The sequence below is a fragment of the Ochotona princeps genome, chromosome 8, assembly GCF_030435755.1.
Source record: "Ochotona princeps isolate mOchPri1 chromosome 8, mOchPri1.hap1, whole genome shotgun sequence".
Lineage (NCBI taxonomy): Eukaryota > Metazoa > Chordata > Mammalia > Lagomorpha > Ochotonidae > Ochotona > Ochotona princeps.
Genome location: NC_080839.1, coordinates 15,917,445 through 15,940,636, shown reverse-complemented (window position 1 = coordinate 15,940,636; position 23,192 = coordinate 15,917,445). Strand labels below are relative to the sequence as shown.

Genomic DNA, 23,192 nt, shown 5'->3' with positions numbered 1-23,192 from the left:
CAGAGATGAGGAGAGACAGAGAGGAAGGTCTTCCATCCGATAATTCCTCCCCATGTGACCGCAACGGCCGGTGCTGTGCCAATCTGAAGCCAGGAGCCAGAAGCTTCCTCCAGCTCTCTCACCCAGGAGCAGGGTCCCAAGGCTTTGGGCCGTCCTTGACTGCTTTCCCAGGCCACAAGCAGGGAGCTGGATGGGAAGTGGGGCCACTGAGATTAGAATGGGCGCCCATATGGGATCCCGGCGTGTTCAAGGTGAGGACTTCAGCTGGGCCCATAGTGTTCTTTATTTGCTAGTTCTTATCTCCCTTTTTCAGGTTTGTTTCTTTCCTGATATTTATAATCAATGGCCAGCTTGCTTTCAAAGTAGATTGTCGTTACCAAAATAAGTTTTTAAATAAGTTCACAGTAACTGTTAAGCAAAAATCTGTAATGGACTTACCAAGAATAAGCAAGGAATCAAAACACTACTAGGGGCCAGTGTTGTGTGACAGCACTTTAACTCACCACTGGCTACACGGGCATCCTACACAAGTGCTGGCTGAAGTCCTTGCTGATCCACTTCCGATTCAGCTCCCTGTCCGTGTACCCGGGAAAGCAAAGGCCCAACTGCTTGGGTCCCTGTTACCACATGCGAGACCCGGATGAGGCTCCAGACTCTTGGCTATGGCCTGGCCCAGAACTACTCACTGCAGCCTTCTGGAGAGTGAATCAGTGGATGAAAAAAAAATCCTCCTGTGTCTCTCCTCTTTTTGTGACTCTACATTTCAAATAAGTAAATAAGTCTTTTAAAAACAACAAAAAAAGCACGCCATCAGAGAAAAATCACCTAATAGAATCACAATATGATTAGAAAACAAGTATTAAAATGATAGCAGGAAGATCTTATGTATCAATAACTACCTTAAATGTAAACAGGAACTCACTTCATCTCTAAGAACATAGAATGATAGTCAAAGGGGCAACTGGTACCGTGGTATAGTAGGGTAAGCCTCAACCAGCTTGAGTCCTGAATGCTTCATTTCTGATCCATCTCCCTTCTGCTAACCTGGGAAAGCAGAGGAGGATAGCTCAAGTTCCTGGGCCCCTGTACCTGGCTCCTGACTTTGGACCAGCCCAGCTCTGGCCACTGTGGCCATTTGGAGAACAATCCAACAGATGGAAGATTTCTCTCTCTCTCTGTAACTCTTTGAAGTAAAATAAATAATTTAAAACAATAAAATAAATATAATACATTTTAAAAAAAGATACAGGGATAAAAAAAGGAGACATTATAACTTATACCACAGAAATACAGAGTATTATTAGAGATTAGCATGAATAATTACATCGCAACAAATTTGATAACTTGAAAGAAACAAACAACTACACCTTACCAAAACTGAATTATAAGAAACAGAGTGTCTCATACTGGCAAACCAGGGTAGGGGGCGGGTCTGGTGGAGGTTATTGTGGGTCGCTCCAGCTGGGCTGTAGCTCCCACTGGTTTATGCAAGGGCCGAGTATGTGCTGGGCAGAACCAGGCTGGACTGCAACACCCATTGGTTCCAGTGGAAGTTGGGGCTGAAAACAGAACCAACCCAGCGATCACAACCACCAGCTGATCAGGGCAATGGACTGTGCCCGGGGCCCTGTGCTTGCTAGTACATACAGGAATCTGGTCTGAGGACACCTCAGACAAAGTTTCTTTGGAGACCTCTCCAATCGAAATGCTGGACTCAGAACCCTAACCAAGAAAAGACAGAAGACAGAACAGGTCAATCAACCATCTCAGCTATATGTTGGCAGCAAAATACTGGGCAAACGGAGACTCTATGATGGACTATGTCAATCTGTGGATTCTTCAAAGACCTCATCGTGCTTGGAGTGGCAAGACTGGCAGCGATTCGTAACTGGTGAACTATCAAAACCACTTGAGCAAGACCCTCGGAGCATGCCCTACATCTGGGACCTGGGGTGGGTGGGAAACTGGGTGGGCCTTCTCCCTTAAAATCCCCCTTTAAACATGAAGGAAACAATATGGAAATAATAATCTTACCCACTTTTCTATAGCCCTTAAACCTTTTTACCCTAACTATGTAAAGATTGTCAAAAATTAAAAAGAAAAAAAAGAAAGAAACAGTGTCTGACCAAACCAGTAAGGATTACTGAAACTGAATCAATATCACAAAGACTCCCATGAAAACCCAGCTCAGGAGTAGATGGCCTCACTGCTGAATTCTGCCAAAAATTTAAAGAATATCAATTTTGGACCCAGTGCCGTGGCCTAGTGGCTGAAGTCCTCGCCTTGAATGCACCGGGATCCCATATGGGTGTCAGTTCTAATCCCAGCAGTCCCACTTCCCATCCAGCTCCCTGCTTGTGGTCTGGGAAAGCAGTCGAGGATGGCCCAAAGCCTTGGGACTCTGTATCCACGTGGGAAACCTGGAAGAGTGCCTGGCTTCAGACTGGCACAGCACCGGCCGTTGTGGTCACTTGGGGAGTGAATCATCGGATGGAAGATATTTCTCTCTCTCCTCCGCTCTATATATATCTGACTTTGCAATAAGAATAAATAAATCTTAAAAAAAAAAGAATATCAATTTTTCTGGGGCCAGTGTGGTGGCATGGCACACTAATCCACTTGCAAGTGCCAGCATCCCATATGGACCAGTTACTGTCTCCTGGCTCCCATCCTCAGAACAGTTCAGGTCTGGCCACTGTAGCCATTTGGGTAGTGAGCCAGTTAATGGAAGACCTCTCTCTCTTCTCTCCTCTAAAACCATAAACAATCATGATGAAGTGGGATTCATCCCAGGGATGCAGAATGTATGTTGAATACATGCAGCCAATCTGTAAACAGACCACATAGACAGAATGCAGGGAAAAACCACAGGACCCTCAAGAGAAGCAGAAATGGCACATGATAAAATGTAACAAACACCCCTTCATGATCAATTCAGCATACAATGAATGAACTCCATCAAATTTAATGCCCCATAGAAGCAAACGAACAGCTAATATCATATTGAATGTGCAAAAGTTTCCCGAGATGTGTAACAAGAAATATATCCATGCTGACCACTTTCATTCAATTTAATCCTGGTGAGAGTAAACAGGCAAGAGAAAATGTAAGAAATCTACATTACAAGGGACCATGTCAAACTGTTCCCATTTGTAGAAACACAAGTCTTATATACAGAAAACACCAGGACTGTACCAGAAGTATCACAGAATAAACAACTCCGGCAAAATTAAGACACAAAGTCAACATGCAAAAATCAGAAGCATTGTTACACACCAAGTGCAAATGATCTAGAAGCAAAGCAATTTCACTTCCAAAAGCCACCCCAAAAGAATAACCAGGCATAAATTTAACTATTAGGTTAATGATCTCTATAATTAGAACTAAAAACAACTCATGATAGAAACTGAAGGAAATATAATGAAATGGAAAGACATCTTGTGTTCATGGACTGGGAAAATCAAAATCATTAAACTAATGTATAATACCAAAGATAATTTATAGTTTCAATGGAATCCCTATTAATTACCAGTGACAATTCCCAAAGAACTAGGTATCACAAAGGACCCTGAATAGTCAAATAAACTTGAGCAAAAAGAACAAAGTCAGAAGAAGCATTCCACTACCTGCTTTAAAATACATGACAAAATTATAATAACTAAAACAGCATGGTACTGGCATAAAACCACATACACTAATTCAATATTTAAGACCAAAGGGCCTGGCATGATGGCCTAGTGGCTAAAGTCCTCTCCTTGCATGTGCCGGGATCCCGTACGGGTTTTTTTTTTTTCTTAGACAGTAACTTTTTTTTTTAATATATATTTTTATTATATTATTTATGTATCTGAGGTGAAGGGGATACTGAGGGAGAATCCCCACCCAGTCTCCCACCCGCCCAAGGTCCCAGATGTGGGGCATGCTGAGATACTTGCTCAAGTGGTCTTAATAGTCTTCCAGTTATGGATCGCTGCCAGTCACATCCCTCCCAGCTCGATTAGGTCATTGAAGAAGCCACTGATTGTCACAGTCCATCATGGAGTCTTTGTTTGCCCAGTATTTCGCTGCCCAACGTTTAGCTGAGGTGGTTGATTGACCTGTTCCGTCCTCCGTCCTCTCTTAGCCAGGGCTCTGAGTCCAGCAGTTCGATTGGGGAGATCACCAGAGACTTAGAGGTATTCCCAGATCAGATTCCCGCATGTTCCAGCTAGTACCGGTTCCGGCACAGTCCCTCGCCACAATCAGTTGGTGGTTGCAATTGCTGGGCTGGCTCCGTTCTCAGTCCCGACTTGCACTGGAACCAAGGGTGTTGCAGTCCAGCCTGGTTCTGCCCAGCATGCACTCGACTCTTTCATCAACCAGTGGGGTCTGCAGCCCAGTCGGGGCGACCCACAATAACCGCCACCAGGCCCACCCCTCACCCTGGCCTGCCAGTATACATAGCAGACTAGTCCAGTCTGTCCCGCTTCTCATATGGCTCCAGTACCTGTCAATGGGCATTGAAGCTTAGTTCCCTCCAACCAACTCAACTCTCCAGCCCTCACGGATATTGCTGAGTGCCTCTCCTTCTAGCCACCCCAGCCCCCCTCCTAGTTTTCATGCCCTCTCGCAGGAGTAGTGACCCAAGAGGGGGAACCCCACCACTTCCCTCTTGGGTCTCTCTCAGCCCCGGTTTATGATCTCTTTGGGTGGTTCTGTGGTTTGACTTGACAGAATTAGCTCCCAGTGCCAGCTTCTGCCAGCTGTCTGCGGCTAAGCCCAAACAACGTTCACCTACTCCAACTTACGCTAGAACCGGCAGGAATAGTCAGCCCAACCTGGCTTTTCCCTGTTCTAGTCCACATGCGGTGCTCAGGTGTTGCAGCCCTGCCCAGTCTAGTCTGTCCCCATCCCATCCCACTCTATCCAGTGAGAGTAGCTGTCCGGCGAGGGGACCAGCCCCTTCATCCCCCCTCTGCTCTGCCCTCTCCCTTCCTGGTTCTCACGTGTGTTGGTTGGGTGCTGCATTCTAATCCAGTACAGGTAATCTCACCCTGGAATTCCATATCATGCACTAGTTTTAGTCGCGACCAAACCTGGCCAGACCCACACTCTCCTCCGGTGCCCGGGTTTGCCAGTGGATGACATGAACTGATTCAGCCTGGTCTGCCCCTGACCCATGCCAAATGTATGCCAGTGGGAAACTTTCCATGGCCCATTTGGGGCTATTTCCTATCATACTTCTTGCGCTTATTTTGCGCATACCAGGGGGTCCATGAGCCAGCCCTTCTCAGTTCACCTTCTGTCCTAGCAGGAACAGTGGCTTTTCATGGCTGGCTTTCACCCCACTCTGGTTCCTGTTGCTGGATGACTCAGCCCATCCATGGCTCGTCCATACCCATGTATAGCTCACACATGGCTCAGTAGGGGATTGAGACCTAGCCAAGTCGGTCCCACATCCACCCTGGTTCCCCAGGACACCAGATGGTGCTGGGGTCTGGCCCAGCCCGGTGCATCCAATCCCAGCCATACTAGTGTCATGGGAGACCACGACTGTTTCCTAGCTAGAACGCAGCCCCCATTCCAGCACTCGTGTCCCTTGGTGGGAACCTCAACCCAGCTAGGGTTTCCCCCCCGCTGACCAACTTGGCCTGCTCCTAGCTGCAGATCACGCACCCGACAGTGGCTGTTCTGACTCAGCTTGTCTCAGGACCTCTCCTGTCTTGGCCTCTACCAGAGACACCGTGGCCCAGCATCCCAGATTAAAGTAGACCTGCAGGTGCAAGCACAAAGAGTTACACGTCCCTATCACTGGCAGTTGCCAGGAATTAATGTTTCACATATACTAAAGTTGGCCTAATTCATGAGTGTCCCTGAGCAGCTATTACAAATAATAAAAGCCCCAGAGCTCGCCGCTGGGCGGCCAGCAGGCAGAGCCTGGCACCAATTGGTGCACTGGCCGCCCGAAGCCTCCATGGTGGCAGGACGGAGCTGGATTAGTCCAGCTCCCAAATTGCCCTCAAGCTTTGTGAACGTACGGGGGTCCGCTTTCCAGAGGGATCGTTGCTCCATGGGCGTGGAGAAGACTACAGGCTCATCCACCGCCTTGCGGGGTGGTTTTGGCTCCCCGTACGGGTTTTAATCCGGGTGGCCAAGCATCCCATCCAGCTTCCTATTTGTGACCTGGGAAAGCAGTCGAGGATGGCCCAAAGCCTTAGAACCCTGACTTTGGATCGGTTCAGTTCCGGCTGTTGTGGACACTTGGGGAGTGAGTCAGCGGACAGAAAATCTTCCTCTCTGTCTCTGCTCCTCTCTGTATACCTGACTTAGCAATAAAAATAAATAAATCTTAAAAAAAAAAGACCAAAGAAATAAACCCACACACTTACAGCAAATTTATCTTTGACAAAGGTATTCAAAACACACACTGGGGGTGGGGGGAAACAGTTATTTAAATAAACGGTGTCAGAAAAACTGGACATCTACAACCCAATAATAACACTAATGTTTCAGGTCCAGTTCAATGGCTCAGTGGCTAAATCCTTGCCTTGCTTGTGCAAGGATCCCATATGGGCACCATTTCATGTCCTGGCCGCTACATTTCCCTTCTACCTCCCTTGCTTGTGACCTGGGAAAGCAATCGAGGATGGCCCAAAGCCCTAGGACCCTGCACCTGTGTGGGAGACCCGGAAGAAGCTTCTGGCTCCTGGCTTTGGAATGGATCAGCTCTGGTCCATTGTGGACACTTGGGGAGTGAGCCAGCTGATAGAAGATCCTTCTCTTTGTAACTCTCTCTGTAACTCTGCCTTTCCAACAAAAATAAAATAAATCTTAAAAAAAAAAAAAAAAAAACGAATTTCCTCTGTCTCCCAATATACAAAAAACTCAAAATGGATCTAAAACTTAAAGATAATACCTTAAACCTTGAAGGTATTTAAAGAAAATACAGGAAAGATGCTTCAGGACAATGGACAGGGGGTGAGGAAACCACAGACAGCACAAAGACAGCAGTGATCGGCAGGGGCTAGGGAAGGAAAAGATGAGCACGCGGAGCACAGAAGACTTGCAGGGTAGGGAAACTCTCGGTGGCTCCACGCCATTACACAACTGTCCAGACCCAGAGTGAACACTAAAGTAAACCACAATAAATATGTGTAAAAGCAGGCTATTAATTTTTACAAATCTACTGCTCCAATGAGGGACAGCGACAACTGATAAGGCATAAGTAGGCGGGCAGGGGTGTAACTCCTCTCTGCTCAATATCAGCTGGAAACATAAAACTCCTCTAAGTAAATGCATTTTAAAAATAAAGACAACTGGGCCCAGCGGCGTGGCCTGGAGGCTGAAATCCTTGCCTTGCATACACGGGGATCCCATATGGGCGCTGGTTCTGGTCCCGGCAGCTCCACTTCCCATCAAGCTCCTTCCTTGTGGCTTGGGAAAGCAGATGAAGATGGCCCAAAGCTTTGGGACCCTGCACCCGCGTGGGAAACCTGGAGGAAGTTTCTGGTTCCCGGCTTTGGATCTGCGCAGAACCGGCTGTTGCACTCACTTGAGGAGTGAATCATTGGATGGAAGATCTTCCTCTCTGTCTCTCCTCCTCTCTGTATATCTGACTTTGTAATAAAATAAATAAATCTTCAACAAAATACAGACAGACAGACAACTACATCTTTAAGTTATAACTGAGTTAATTGGTAGGCCATCCGAATTAAAGACTGGAATTTTTCTTTTCTCTTTTTTGGATATTTATTTATTTATTTTAGTGGAAAGTCAGATACACATAGAGAAGAAGAGAGAAACAGAAAGATCTTGTGTTTGTGGGGTCACAAGGCCACACACAGGGAGCTGGATGGGAAGTGGAACAGTAGGGACATGAACTGGTGCCCATATGGGATCCTGGCATGTGCAAAGCGAGGATTTAGCCAGTAGGCCATCATGCCAGGCCCAGGGCTGTCATTTTTAAGAGGACACTACCAGGGACCCATTGTTTCAGGATTTCGCCACACAATCTACAAAAGCAACCTGTGAAAGAGCAGCTGGGCTTTGTGTCCTGTCTGGCTAGTTCCATGCCCACCGGGCCTAGACCACAGGGATCGGGACTGAGCTCCAAATTAATCACTTCCTGAGTTGGGATCTGCCACTTCACACCTGGAGCCATTTTCCTCACTGATGAAGGTGTAAGAGTTCCCTAATGATGTATGACCACACTTTGCCCTCATTGGTCAACTCCTGACTTTGAGGAAGTGCGAATAACTAGGCATAAATTCCACCCATGAGGCCAGCAGGTCAAAGCACAGACCAGCAACGAAAGTGTCAAAGACCTCTAACCATGCAGTACCTAGGTTGTAAGTCACTGTGGTCAAGTTTTGCATTCTTTGTTGAACATATTCTCCAATTCAGACAAGAAAAGAAAACTATCTAGGATATTTTATGAAATATTATGTAATAATGATTCTAAAGTCTGATCAAAAAACCCCACACAGTTGCTATATAAAGCATCCTAATGAACTCATATGCTATTTAAAATACTAAAAATTACTGAAGTAGATTGTATAAACCTAGTAAGAGCAAAGTAAATGCACAGAGTAGGCTTCCTATTCAGATACGTATTCACAAACAGGAATAGATGTTATATACAGAATGTAAGTAGCATGAGAATAATGGCTACGTCCACTGTGTCAACTACATGCTGTGCACACAGAATGCAACCAATGGTTATCAACCAATCCATAAGTCACTACGTCAGTCAACCGAGGAACAAAGAACTGTTGGATAGCAGAAAGGTTCAGAGAGCAAGTTAGACTGAGACACCTAATTCCTATCTAAAACTCCTCAAATCCAAAGCATCCCAATTATCTTACATTTAATCAAATGTTAGTTAAAATTTCACTGAAGTATACACTGAACACAGTAAAAATGGCAAACTGCTATATATTTCGCCCTTACCAAAACCAAACAAAAAATCCTCAATAACCAAAAAACAAAACAAATTAAAAACAAAGAAGGGGGAGCAAGTCAAAATCCTGCAGAAAACATCACCAAATCAGCAAAAACAAAAACTACTCAACCATGTTGAAGCCAACAAAAATTAAAGAGGCACTAGTGCAAATTCTGGGGTGAAATGAGCAGCACCTTCCTGGTTAGGGCACTCCTGGCCAGGCCCCTCCCCCTCACCAGGCCTCCCTGTGGTCCCTGCTTCAACTTGCAGTGACCCTTGTGAACAGCCCACGATCACCTGCTCAGCAGCTCTCCAGTTTTAGATGGATACACACCAACCACCAAGATACCACCAGGTTTCTTGAGCTGGGAGGAAGGTTCCCTCTCTCACAGTCAGTGCCTGTCAGTTGTACCTCACATAGTGGCACCCAAGGATTTGTTGAACAAACCAATGAGTGAAATTAGAAGAGAACGGGGAAATCAACATATTCAAACTAAGGAATAACACCACCTATGTGAACATTTATTTGGCAGCAAGCCACCCTGAGGTTTACAGATTCTGTGCTTTTCCACAGAAGGGCACCATCAGAGCTGGGTAGATATTCTCTTCTACCACAAAAACCTGAATGTTTCTTCATAAACTGTCTCTCGTTTCACAAGGGGAAGTAGGGAGGAGAGATTACAAAAAAATAAAGTACTTCTTCCAATGTTTTAACATTGCAAATGCTGAACAACCATATGCTGGGTACAAATATAACTCACTAGAAGATACAGGAAAAGAAACTAAAAGCCAGAAATAAACATAAAAAGATGAAAAGGGCTTTTTTTTTTTAACCTGAGGGTTCTGAACACACCCCCCAAAAAAGTAACATATCAATAAAGAATAAAGAAAGGATAAGGATGGCAAATAAATCAATGAGAAGGCAGCCTGTACATCAGTCATGAAAAAGGCACAGCCAGCCACACACACCTGCCAGGCTGGGTCAGGTAGAGTGACAACCACAAATGCTGGGCAGGATGAAGAAAAATTCACTCATTCATGTAGTGAGTGGTAGAATTTAAAACACGGCCTTGATGGATGATAGCCTGACAATTATCCATGCAACCAAGAAACCCTACAACTGGTCTACCGCATTTATCTCACAGAAATAAAAACTTACCTACCTATAAAAACTTCAACAACAGGGGCCCGGCGGCGTAGCCTAGCGGCTAAAGTCCTCGCCTTAAAAGCGCCAGGATCCCATATGGGCGCCGGTTCTAATCCCGGCAGCTCCACTTCCCATCCAGCTCCCTGCTTGTGGCCTGGGAAAGCAGTCGAGGACGGCCCAATGCATTGGGACCCTGCACCTGGGTGGGAGACCCGGAAGAGGTTCCAGGTTCCCGGCTTCGGATTGGCGCACATCGGCCCGTTGCGGCTCACTTGGGGAGTGAAACATCGGACGGAAGATCTTCCTCTCTGTCTCTCCTCCTCTGTGTATATCTGGCTGTAATAAAATGAATAAATCTTAAAAAAAATAAAAAACCTTGAACAACAGATGAGAGCTCCCTCTTTGTTTCTGTCTGCCCCCAACAGCTACCTCTTAAAACAAAACAAGGGCCCAGCGGCGTGGCCTAGCGGTTAAAATCCTCGCCTTGAACGCACCGGGATCCCACATGGGTGCCGGTTCTAATCCCAGCAGCTCCACTTTCCATCCAGCTCCCTGCTTGTGGCCTGGGAAAGCAGATGAGGACGGCCCAATGCCTTGGGACTCTGCACCCACGTGGGAGACCTGGAAGAGGTTCCTGGTTCCCTGCTTTGGATCGGCGCAGCACCGGCCGCTGTGGCTCACTTGGGGAGTGAAACATTGGAGGGAAGATCTTCCTCTCTATATCTCCTCCTCTCTGTATATCTGACTTTGTAATAAAATGAATAAATCTTTAAAAACAAAACAAAACAAAACATGGCAGGGCCATCACAGTAAATATAATGTCTGATACTCAAGTATTTCACAGTAATTAGGAGGAAATTTCAAATTTCTTACCATGAAAAAATGATAACTAAATGCTGAGTATGCTAACTTGATTTTATATGTTAACATTTTATTTTATATAAACATTTCTAATAAGCTTATAATACTTTAAAATTAAAAAATCCCAAGATATCAAGAAAAATCTTTTAATTCGGCAATTAAATTTAATTTAGTCTTTAAATTTCACAAATGTTAAGTTTTACCCCAAAGACCCACACCTTGCTAAGTCTCTTTCAAGTACTTCACAAAAAACAAAGGTCAAAAGTGGCCTGGCAGACTGCCACCCTGCCCCGCCCTTCCTTTGCAGGCCTTCCTGGCCCCTCTAGCGGCCATGTCCCCTCATCCAAGAGCTCAGAGCTCTCGTGAAGTTCCAGCCACCCAGAAGCCCACCAGGTTCAACATCCACCTCTTCCCTACCTTTTAAAAGGATAAAATACACATGAAGCTTATTATTTAAACCAAAAGTTTGTGTAACAGAACTTGCAATTTTAGCCATTTTTAAGTGCACAGTTCAGCAGCATCATGTACAAATCACTGTGCAACCATGTCCTCCACCCATCTCTGTAATTTCTCTCATCTTCACAAACCCCGTACCTACTAAGCTCAATCTGCCATTTCCCTCCTCCTTGTTACCCTTAGCAACCACAACACTTCCTGTCTCTGACACTCCAGGTACTTCATTTCATGTAAGTGGAATCTTACAGTATCTGTCCCAGTTTTTCATGTTTTTTCACTTAGCATGCCTTCAAGGTTCACCCTTGTTGCAGCATAGTTCAGAATCTCCTGTCTTTGTAAGGACAAGTAACATTCCATTGTAAACAAACACCACATTTTTGTTTATCTAGTCATCTATCAACAGGCATCTGAGGTGCTTCCACTCTTTGGCTACTGTAATAATGTGGTGATAAGCACAGTTGTTCACTGTCTATCTGGGTTCCTGCTTTCAATTCTTTTGAGTGCATGCCCAGAAATAAAACTGCTGTATCATTCTGGTGAAACTTCTTGCCCCACCTTTGAACCCATCCCCCACCTAAAACTCATCATCTGTCTTACTGTGCAAAGAGTTGCTGTCAGAAAGCTGCTGCCTGCAAAGCATTTAATTATGACAATGTATTAATAGCTGATAAAACTTAATACTTTACCCCTCCCAGGGATACCTGAATTTTAATGAAGGAACAGGAACAACTTTGTCAAAGCAGCAAGGGGCTGGGGTGGGATGGGACAAGCACAAGACAAGACTCCTCAGCAGCCTCCATATGCTTTAGATTGCCCCTTCTGCACTCCCAGAAAGTACATTCTTCCTTCTGTTCCACCCCAGGTCCTATCCTGTTCCCCCTCCCTGCTGTACTTGTTCCCCCACTGGGCAACAATCCACTGTAAATCTGGCATCCAGGCTCAAGAGCTTGGAACATTAACAGGCTTGTTTAGAACCTAAGTCCCTTTACTTGGCATCCAAAAATGCCCTTCAGAGTGCTGTCCCTCTCAATCCATTCCCACCAAACTAACCAGGTCAGCTCCATCCCGTTACTTCACAGGTCCCACTGATTCCAACTCCCTGCACCTGCAGTCTGCTCGCAATGTGCCACAGTCCTTCACCCTCATGAAATGAAACTGCTCAGCCCAACTCTCAGAACTCCGCCTTCCACCTACCTTTACCTCCCACATCTCCCCTGCATGTGCTCCTGTCAAATTGCTTCCTGAACACGGTCTGAACATTTCACCTGTGCCTTTGTGCACCTAACCCCTCTACTCAGACGCCTCCAAGGCTCTCCCCAAAATATCTTTCCTCTGAACTCCCACTGCTACAGCATGTTGCACTGTAAACTTGTTTTTTTAAGAATCTTTGCATCAACAGCTATAAAACTCATCTTTTCCGCCTCCCTGCTCACTCCTTGCAACCAATCCTCTGCCCTGCTGAGCACACCGACTTCCTGCCCCTTCCTTCAGTGTTGTGACTGCACCGTAGTTTTTGATCCCAGGACTGCCACATATGCTGTCCACCCAGCAGGGCACATGTCCCAGCCCCTTCATACCCAACTGCTCATTTTCCATCAGATTTCATCAGCGCCCAAAAGGAGCCATCCTTCATTCTGTTTTCCATGTCCACCCTCTCAATTCACAATCAAAACTGCCCATCTATTTGACTGAATTATTTATATTACATTTATTCACTTTCTACTTTACCCTAAAACTACAAAGCAGTGACTGTGCCTGTACTGCTCACTACTCCAACCCCAGTTGTCCTGCAGTATGCCCAGCACACAAGGTTGAAAAATATATACACAAGTATGAGCAAGCTTTTGCTGAATGAGTTAACACTTTCCTGATTGCAGTTCAGGCTCTGCCTACAAAGGCAGGGGAAGTATGCACAGGGTCTGCACTTAGGCAGCCTCCCCCGTCTCCTGGGAGCTACCACTGAGCTATCCAAAATGAAGAACTCAAGAGAAGAAATGAAAATAAATTGGCTGTGATTTCAATGTGATTTGATTCCTAAATTTATTCAGGTGTTAGAACCCTAGGGTCATAAATTAATGGTACTATGGGCCCAGCGCAATAGCCTAATGGCTAAAGTCTTCACCTTGCACGCGCCAAAATCCCATATGGGTGCCGGTTCTAATCCCGGCTGCTCCACTTCCCATCCAGCTCCCTGCTTGTGGCCTGGGAAAGCAGTCGAGGATGGCCCAAAGTCTTGGAACCCTGCAACTGTGTGGGAGACCTGGAAGAATTCCTGGCTCCTGGCTTCGGACTGGCTCAGCTCCGGCCGTTGCGGCTGCTTGGGGAGTGAACCATTAGACAGAGGATCTTCCTCTCTGTCTCTCCTCCTCTCTGTGTATCTGCCTTTCCAATAAAAATAAATAAATCTTTTAAAAAAAATTAATGGTACTAACATACAAACTTAATTCTATTAGGATATTTAGAGGGAAGGGCTTCTGAAAGTGATGGAGCTGCTCTGGGTCATTAGAGTGGATTCCCCCTGAAGTGAATGCTGGTTACCTTCATAAGGAGACAAAGGTGTGGGCAGACAAGCACACACTCTCTTGTCACACGATGGTCTATGCCACTCTAGGCAGGACAGGGCTGGAGGCCTTACCCTTACTGAACAGGGCACCTCCAGGACCATGAAGAAAACAAGGTTAGCTTCTACCACTAGTTCCTTAAGGTAACTTAATGACTATGTAACGACAATGTCCACAATCTCCATGAATAAGGAGAGATTACCAACCAGGGGTCTCTGAAGAGCATGAATGTGAGCATGTCAAATAAAAAGTATACTTAAACACCATGTTTGATTTCTAAAAGAACTGCTGATACATACTGTTCTCTAACTTTGGAAAAGAGTGCAAAACCTTTTCAAAAAATGAGATTTTGAAATGTCATCATTTTTGTATACTTATTCTATAAATAAATGTCCATTTTCCATGTACAAAAAAAAATGGCTTAAATTTCTCAGAAAGTAAAACATAAACAGAACCAATGATATGACATTCAGAATCTGCGTAAGTTAACAATTACCAAATGCCAAGCAATGGAATAAGCATGATCATCACTCCAGATAGACAGAAGATATTACTATCACCCTGAAAACAAAAAATGGGAAAAGCAAAAGAAAAAACACCTAAACAATCAGCCTGGGAAACCCAACGATTGACTAAAGGCGTCTGCTGTCAGGAGGAGGAAGGAGAAAGGAGAATGCAATGGCAAACAAGTGAACATGCACACATCCAAGAATGGACAGAGCCCAGTAAGGCCTTCAGGTGTGAAGAGTTCACCAAGGACTAGTGGATGGAATCCTCAGCTTTCTGGCTATGAAGAAAAGACTTCTGGGGCCCAGCGCCATGGCCTAGTGGCTAAAGTCCTCGCTTTGAATGGCCGGGATCCCATATGGGCGCCAGTTCTAATCTCAGTGACCCTGCTTCTCATCCAGCTCCCTGCTTGTGGCCTGGGAAAGCAGTCGATGATGGCCCAAAGCCCTGGGACCCTGCACCTGTGTGGGAGACCCAGAAGAGCTCCTGGCTCCTGGCTTCGGACTGGCACAGCATCGGCCATTGCAGTCATTTGGGGAGTGAATCATTGGAGGGAAGATATTTCTCTGTCTCTCCTCCTCTCTGTATATCTGACTTTCCAATGAAAATAAAATAAAATAGAATAGAATAAAACAAAACAGAATAGAATAGAATAAAATAAAATACTTCTGAAATAACCCAGTCAGACAAAAATAAACAGAAAATAATTCAAGAGTGAATGGAGCCTATGAGACACATAGGATGTCAATAAGCAACTATTAGTATAATAGGGATACTGAAGGGGAAAGGCACTGAGAACTACAGAATGGAATAATAGCTGAAAACATTTCAAATCTTTTTTTTTAAGAGAATATGGAGGGCCCGGCGGCGTGGCCTAGTGGCTAAAGTCCTCGCCTTGAAAGCCCCGGGATCCCATATGGGCGCCGGTTCTTATCCCGGCAGCTCCACTTCCCATCCAGCTCCCTGCTTGTGGCCTGGGAAGGCAGTGGAGGACGGCCCAATGCATTGGGACACTGCACCCGCGTGGGAGACCCGGAAGAGGTTCCTGGTTCCCAGCTTCGGATCGGCGCTCACCGGCCCGTTGCGGCTCACTTGGGGAGTGAATCATCGGATGGAAGATCTTCCTCTCTGTCTCTCCTCCTCTCTGTATATCCGGCTTTCCAATAATAATAAAAATCTTAAAAAAAAAAAGAGAGAATATGGAATTTATTAGATAATCAACACAAGAACCAAACCCATCTAAAATAGGTACCCAGGCAACTCCCTTTATCCATCTAGGTACCTCCACACCTTCCCATCCCGATCCCAATAAAAACATTTTGGGTGTAAAAGCAAAGACTAAAAAGAGGCAAAGCTTCTAAAGATGGCAAATGCTTAGCTCGAGGAGGCTCATGATGAGTCAGGTAAGACTGTTCGTGGAGGAGCCTGTTTGCCTAGTCATAGCAACAGTTCAGGACCCCAGTCTTCACACTGTCCCACCCAACCCCAAGCACATGATTGGAAACTTTTCAAATCTTGAAAGAGATACGGACATCCAGATACAGGAACCTCAAAGCACCCTAAGCAGACTCAACAAAATATTGGCAAAGATTAAGGACAAAGAGAAAATCCTAAAGACATCAAGAGAAAAATGTTAAATCACATATAAAAGAAAGCCAATTAGACTAACAGCAGAAGTCTCATGAGAAATACTACAGGCCTGCAAGGAGTGGGATGATATATTCAAGGCCGTGAAAATAGAAAACTTCCAATTGAGAATATTATAGCCAGTGAAGACACTCTTTAGCAATGAAGGAGAGTTAAAGTACATACCAGATAAGCAAAACTGGAAAAAATCATTACCACCAGATTGACCACATAAGAAATCCTGAAGGGAGTTCCATATCAGAAGATATATCATAAAATAAGTGCACCAAACACAAGACCAGCCAGAAATACAAAGCAAACTATTATTAGTCCTAAAGGAAGAGATAGACACTAGGACAGTAATAGTAGGGAACTGCAACACCCCATAGTCCTCAGTTAACAAAATAACAAAGCCACATCGGGATCAAAGCATTCTTACCCAAGAGCTACAGAACACACAGTCCTCTCCTCAGCACCTGGACATATTCTAGGATAATAGGCTACAAATAAAGTTCCAGTAAATGTTTAAAAATTGAAATTGTAATATGTATCTTCTCAGACAACAAAGGTATAAAAACTAGAAATCAACAAGAAGGATACAAACTTTTAAAATACACTAAAATTGAACAACATGCTATTATATAACCAACGGATCACTGGAAAACGTTAAAATAAAATTTTTAAAAATTTCTTGCAGCAAATGAATATTCAACATATCAAAGCCTGTAGGTATGGGTGCCAGTTCAAACCTCAGTACTCCACTTTTGATCCAACCTCTCCCTATTACTAATGTACTGGGAAGAGCAGAAGACAGCCCAATTACTTGGCCCTGCCACCCATGTGGGAGATTCAAATCAAACTTTTTGCTTCAGCTGAGCCCAGGCCATTGTAACCACCTGAAGAATGAACCAGCGGATGGAAAATCTCTGTCTCTCCCTCACTCTTTTTTTTTTTAAGATTTATTTATTTTTATTGGAAAGTCAGATATACAGAGAAGGAGAGACAAAGATCTTCTGTTCACTGGTTCACTCCCCAAGTAGTTGCAACAGCCTGAGCTAAGCAAACTTGAAGTCAGGAGCCAGGAGCTCGTTCTGGGTCTCCCATGTGGGTGCAGGGTCCCAAGGCTTTGGGCCATCATCGACTGCTTTCCCAGGCCACAAGCAGGGAGCTGGATGGGAAGCAGGGTCACTGGGATTACAACTGGCGCCCATATGGGATCCCGGCCATGTAAGGCGAGGACTTTAGCCATTGGGCTATCATGCCGGGCCCAAAAATAAATCTTTTGAAGAATTATTTAAAAAGACTCGTGGAGAAATAGAATTAAATTCTGTTTTGATGCAAAAAATCCTGTATCTATAAACAGGAAAGGATTTACAAAAAGTTCATGAAAATGTATGATGAAAAAACTATGCATAAATTTCAAATCTTTGCAACGTAAGGAGTTATAAAATTTATTTATTTGAAACTCAGAGTTAGAGAGAGACATAGAAAATCCTCCCACGCAGATTCACTCTTCAGGTGGCCATTTACAGCCAGTCTAGGTCAGAGGCCAGGAGCTTCAACTGGGTCTCATGGACGGAAAGGACCTGAGTACTTGGGCTGTCTTCCACTGCTTTTCCAGACCACCAGCAGGGAGCTGGATCAGAGGCGAAGCAACCAGGACACTAATCAATGACCACATGGGATGGTGGCATTCCAGGCAGCATAATCCATTAGGCCACAATGCCCCCAAGCCTCTGAATTTATCTTTTAATTTTGTTTTCCACCAATTTTCTGAAGTAATCTCATCAACTTCAAGGCTTACTGGTTCTGGAGGATAATGTATGCATTTACTATATCATCTTTTAAATTCAATCTTCATAACTTGGTGGGGGCAGGGAAGAGGCTGTGCATGCATGCACTGTTTCAAAGGAAAACAGGCAAAAAAAAAAAGGACTGTATTTTCTGCTGTTGAATGAGTAAAGGAAATAACATTTTAAAATAAGCTTAGCATGTTCAACCAAGCATGCATCCTTTCAGCATGTTGCAGGAAAGGTGGGTGATCATTATAAATCTTCAAAAGATGGTTATAAATTAAAAATATTTCCTTGAACTTTCAAAGTGACCAATAAGATTAACCTATTCATGACATTAAATACTTAGTTTGATCAAAACATAAATCCAGGTGGATACATTCAGTATTTAGAGGAACCAAATTCATCACTTTAAGTCTAAAACAACACGGTTTTTAAAAGAAAAGACCAATGTTGATGAATTTTTGAAGATTTGCCATAATTTGTCATTTTGCTCACACTCTTTCCCAACACTGGCCTATTTTTGGCTGGAGAAAGAAAATGATGATATTCAATATCAGGCATATTTTTAAAACACATCAAACACAAAGAAATACCTACAGAGCAAAATACAACCCAAACAACAGATTAGAAACCTGTCTGACACCATTCTCTAAGCTGAAATATTCAGTTCTAACTTAAGTGTGATATACTCAACACAGTAACAGACTTGAAAATATTTTTCATAAAAAATTTCTCTGAGTTTCTATTTCATCTAAACTGTTCACCGTCACCTGCTGCCATTATCAAAGAATAATCATTCTGAGTTAGGACTTTCTACTTTTTTTTTAATTGGGCAGTCAGATAGACAGGAGGAAAGACAGAGAGGAAGATCTTCCATCTGATGATTCACTCCCCAAGTGGCCGCAACAGTCAGAGCTGAGCCAGGAGCCTCTTCTGGGTCTCTCAAATGGGTGCAGCGTTCCAAGGCTTTGGGCAGTCCTCAACTGCTTTCCCAGGCCACAAGCAGGGAGCTGGATGGAAAGTGGGGCCACTTGGATTAGAACCGGCGCCCATAGGGGATCCCGATGTCCAAGTCGAGGACTTTAACCGCGAGGCTACTGTGCCAGGCCCCAGAACTTTCTACTTTAACAGAAATTAAGAAAAGAAACCAACTGGATGTCCATTTTAACCCAGGACTCAAGGAGCTACTGACCCAGGGGCAGAAAATTGTCAAAGACCACAAACATTACACTGGACACTCAAAGGAAAGGAAAGAACACTTTAGATAGTTTTCATCATCACCTAAAATTAACAGTTCACATGTATACAAAACACACATGATATCATCTGTATAGTCCTAGGATGTGAGAAAAAATGAAGCAGAGAGAGGGCAGAAAAGCGGGCAATCTATTTTAAAATTGTACCTTAGGCTGCTCTGGACTTCAAAGCTAGCAAACCCTCTTCCTTAGTTCCTCTGCAAATCTACCGACCAACCTTTGTTCCTACAACCCAATTCTTCACTCAGAGAAACTGTGCATATTGTCCAGAGTGTTGTAACTTCTAAACTAGCAAATTATGCACAGATTCTGTCATTACTTCAAAAACACTGGAAAAGCAAACAAAATCATACTTCATAATAACTGAAAACTGTATTTTGCATTAGTACAACACACCAAACCAGACAACATAAAGAACAAATCCAGAACTGTTTCCTTGCCCAGGAACACCTGTGTGGGTTATTGCAATGGCATCACAGGTGACGGCGAGGTCCCTGCCCCTTACCGAGCTGGTTCTTCATCCCCATGAGCACCGAGTTCATATGGGCTCTGGAGGCGTGCAGCTTGCTCACAGCCTTCCTGGACCGGATCATCTCCTTGGCCAGAACCACACAGACATCCTTCTGGCCCTTCTTGGCAGCATCTTTCACAGACCGCTTCACTTTTTCCTCTTCTCTTTGTATGTCTAAATTTAGATCACAGCACCAAAAAGGGTAAATCAGGCTTCTGCCACTCAAATCTGTTCTTATTGCAATTTAAACCTATCAAAGTGGAAAACACATTGAAAACAAATGAAATAAAAATATGAATAACAAAATGAAAATAATGTGATGTTATTTCCAGAAACACCATTACAGCAGTTTGAGAGTAAAAAGAAAAGTTTAATGCTATTACACTTGAACTTCAAAACATCACTGGTGAGTGCATTCTAACATCTGACGGCATTAAACACTTAAAAATGACTGTAATGCACTTCAGAGCTTGCTCTAATATACATAATATCCTCATGATTACAGGAGTCCAACTGTAGAGCCCAAATTTAGCTCCAGCAGAAAAAGGGTCAATAGGATGCCTGCAGGCAGAAGACCTTGTGAGATAAGGAGCGGCAGAAGACCTTGCAAGATAGAGAGCTAGGAGCTGTTGGGTGCTTTCCAAGAGCTAGGAACAGTAAGCTTCAGTTTCCCAAGTTTCCATTTTTACAAAAAAAAGATAAGTTTCCATTTCTCAGACACTGAGTCATTCTTGAAGACTGCTTTGAGCAAGGGCAGCTCCTGTACCAATCATAGCCTTGTGTGACTTAAGAGTGCCAATGGGATCCCTGTAACTATGCATCTGCTTCTGTAACCCCGCTTCCTGCTTCCCATATCCTATAAAAAGTCCCAGCTTGTGCGGCTCGGGGCGACTCCCTGCTAAAACACGCGGGAGCGTCCACGAGCCCTTGTGAAATAAACCTTGCCTCATGCGTGATTGCATCTCTTGGTCTCCTGTCTCGTGTCTGCCGGAGGGCTCCGTTTGTCCGGGGGTGAGGGGCCCCTGGCCCCTGCCCACTCGGGTTTAACACAACCACCAGATAATCATTAGTGATTTCTAAGATTCTGCAACTTAAGAAAAGCATGAACATAGTGAAAATACCAAATCTGCACCAACAAGGAGATCCACTACAACATTATGATCAGTAGGTGTATAATTCATCATTATTAAGCACACTCATATTACAACCATCACCACCATCCACCTTCATATCTCTTCATCTTTTAATCACTTCTTAAAAGATTTATTTTATTCTTATCAGAAAGTCAGATATATACAGAGATGGAGAGACAAGGGAAGATCCTCCGTCTGTTGATTCACTCCCCAAGTGGCTGCAACTGCTTGAGCTGAGCCAATCCAAAGCCATGAGTCTGAAGCCTCTTCCGGGTCTCCCATGTGGGTGCAGGGTCCCAAGGCTTTGGGCCGTCCTTGATTGCTTTCCCAGGCCACAAGCAGGGAGCTGGATGGGAAGCAGGGCCACTGGGATTATAATTGGCATCCCCATGGGGTCCCAGCAGTGTAAGTCAAGGACTAACTGCTAGGCTACCACATCAGACCCTCTCCATCTTTTAAAACTGAAACTGTACTCATTAAATAATAATTCTTCATTCCCTGGCAACCACTTTTTAAAAAATTTATTAATTTGAAAGGCAGAATTACAGAGAGGGAGGGCAAACAGGGTTAAGGAGAGGGAGGAGAGATGGAGCGAGACGGCAAGATAGAAAGATCTTCCATCCACCAGCTCATTGCTGAAATGGCCACTGCAATGACTGGAGCTAGGTCGACAGGAAGCCAGGAGATTTTTGTGGATTCCCATGTGAACACAGGGGCACAAGCACTTCTGCTTTCCCAGGCACATTAGCAGGAAACTGGATGGGAAGTGGAGCAGCCAGGACTCAAACCAGTGCCCATATGGGATGGTGGCACTACAGGCATGGCTTTACCTGTTAAGCCACAGAGCTGGCTCCTGTCTGTCTTCACAACTGACTACCATAGGTACCTCTTACATGAAATCACACAATACTTATCTTTTTCTGATTTATTTCACTTTCTATAAAGCCCTTGTTAAAGTGTTTTATAGGAATTTTAATGAATTTATAAATCATTTTAGGTAATATAGATATCACAATGACCTTGATTCTTCCAAACCATGAGTACAGAATATCTTTCCATTTCTTTGTATCCTCATCAACATTTTTAAGACTTCATTGTATCTATTAGAAATCAGATTGTTTTTTTAGGTAATTTGCTCTTGGTGTATAACACTCATTTCTGTATGATTTCATATTTTGCAACTTTGCTCAATTTGTTTATCCTAACAGTTTGACAGTCTTTGGCTTTTCCATTTTGTAGGATTTTGTCATCTGCAACAGTGTTAATCTCATGCTCTCCTTCCCAACTTGGATGCCCTTTCTTTCACCTAACTTCTCTGGATAGGACTTGCCGTATGAATACAGTGGTGCAAAGGACACCTTGATCTTGCTGCAGATTCTAGAAAGCCTCCAGCTTTTCCCCATGCAATATGTAATCCGCTGGCTTGTTATCTGCAGCATTCATTATGCTGAGGAACATTCCTTCTAGAACTAAACTGTTCAGTGTTTGTCATGAAGGGATGCTGACTTACCAAACGCCTTTTCTCTCCATCCACTGTGGTGATCATATGATTTTTGCCCTTCATTTAGTTGATGTGATACAACATTTATTGATTTATATGTGTTGAATCATCGTTACATTCTGAGAAGAATCCCACTTGATGATGTGAATATTCTTTTTACTGTGCTGTTGGATTTGACTTGCTAATTATATTATTGTGGATTTTTGCATCTACATTCAAGCACACTGGTCTGTAGCCTTCTTCGGATGTAAACTTGCCTGGTTTTGGTACCAAGATAATGCTGGCCTAAGGGAATGAATTTAGAAGAATTCCATTCTCTTTTTGTTTTTTGAAATAAGAACTAATGTTAATTCTGCTTTAAATGTTTGGTAAAGAAACCAGTGTTATGACACAGGTTACAACACCAGCTTCCTATATGGGCCCCAGGAAGAGTCCCAGCCACCCCACTTCCTATCTAGCTGTCCCGCTACTGTGACTGGAAGGGCAGAAGGGGGTGCAAGCACTTGGGCCACCGCCTCCCGTACAGCAGACCCAGTTGGTGTTACAGGCTTCTGGTCTTGGCAACCATTTGAGGAGAAAACCAGTAGGTGGAAAATCTTTCCTCTTTCCCTTAACTTCTCTCTCTCTATTCCTACTCTCTCTCGCTGTAACTTTGATTTTTATAAATCTTTAAAATCATAATAATAAAAGATAGCTTGGCCAGTCATCTAGCCTGGGGTTTTTCTCTGAGATTTTTGCTTACTGATTTAATCTTGCTGCTCATGTTGGTTTGTTGAGGTATTCTATTTCCTTATGCTATGTTGGTGAGGTATGTGTCCAAGAATTTTACATTTATTCTAGGTTATACTTTTTTTTTTTTTTTTGCCGTGAAGTTGTTCACAGTAACTTCCAACAATCCTTTGTATTTTTATGGTTTC

At 44.0% G+C, this 23,192-nt stretch overlaps 1 protein-coding gene across 1 annotated transcript in view; it reads right to left on the bottom strand.

Moving 5' to 3' along the window:
- The window catches only part of CHMP3 (charged multivesicular body protein 3), a 62,330-nt gene that overhangs the window by 11,867 nt on the left and 27,271 nt on the right, over positions 1-23,192 (bottom strand). The window contains exon 3 of the mRNA XM_004590731.3: positions 19,636-19,815. Coding sequence (XP_004590788.1) covers positions 19,636-19,815 — 180 coding nt within the window. The remainder of the gene's footprint in view (positions 1-19,635; positions 19,816-23,192) is intronic.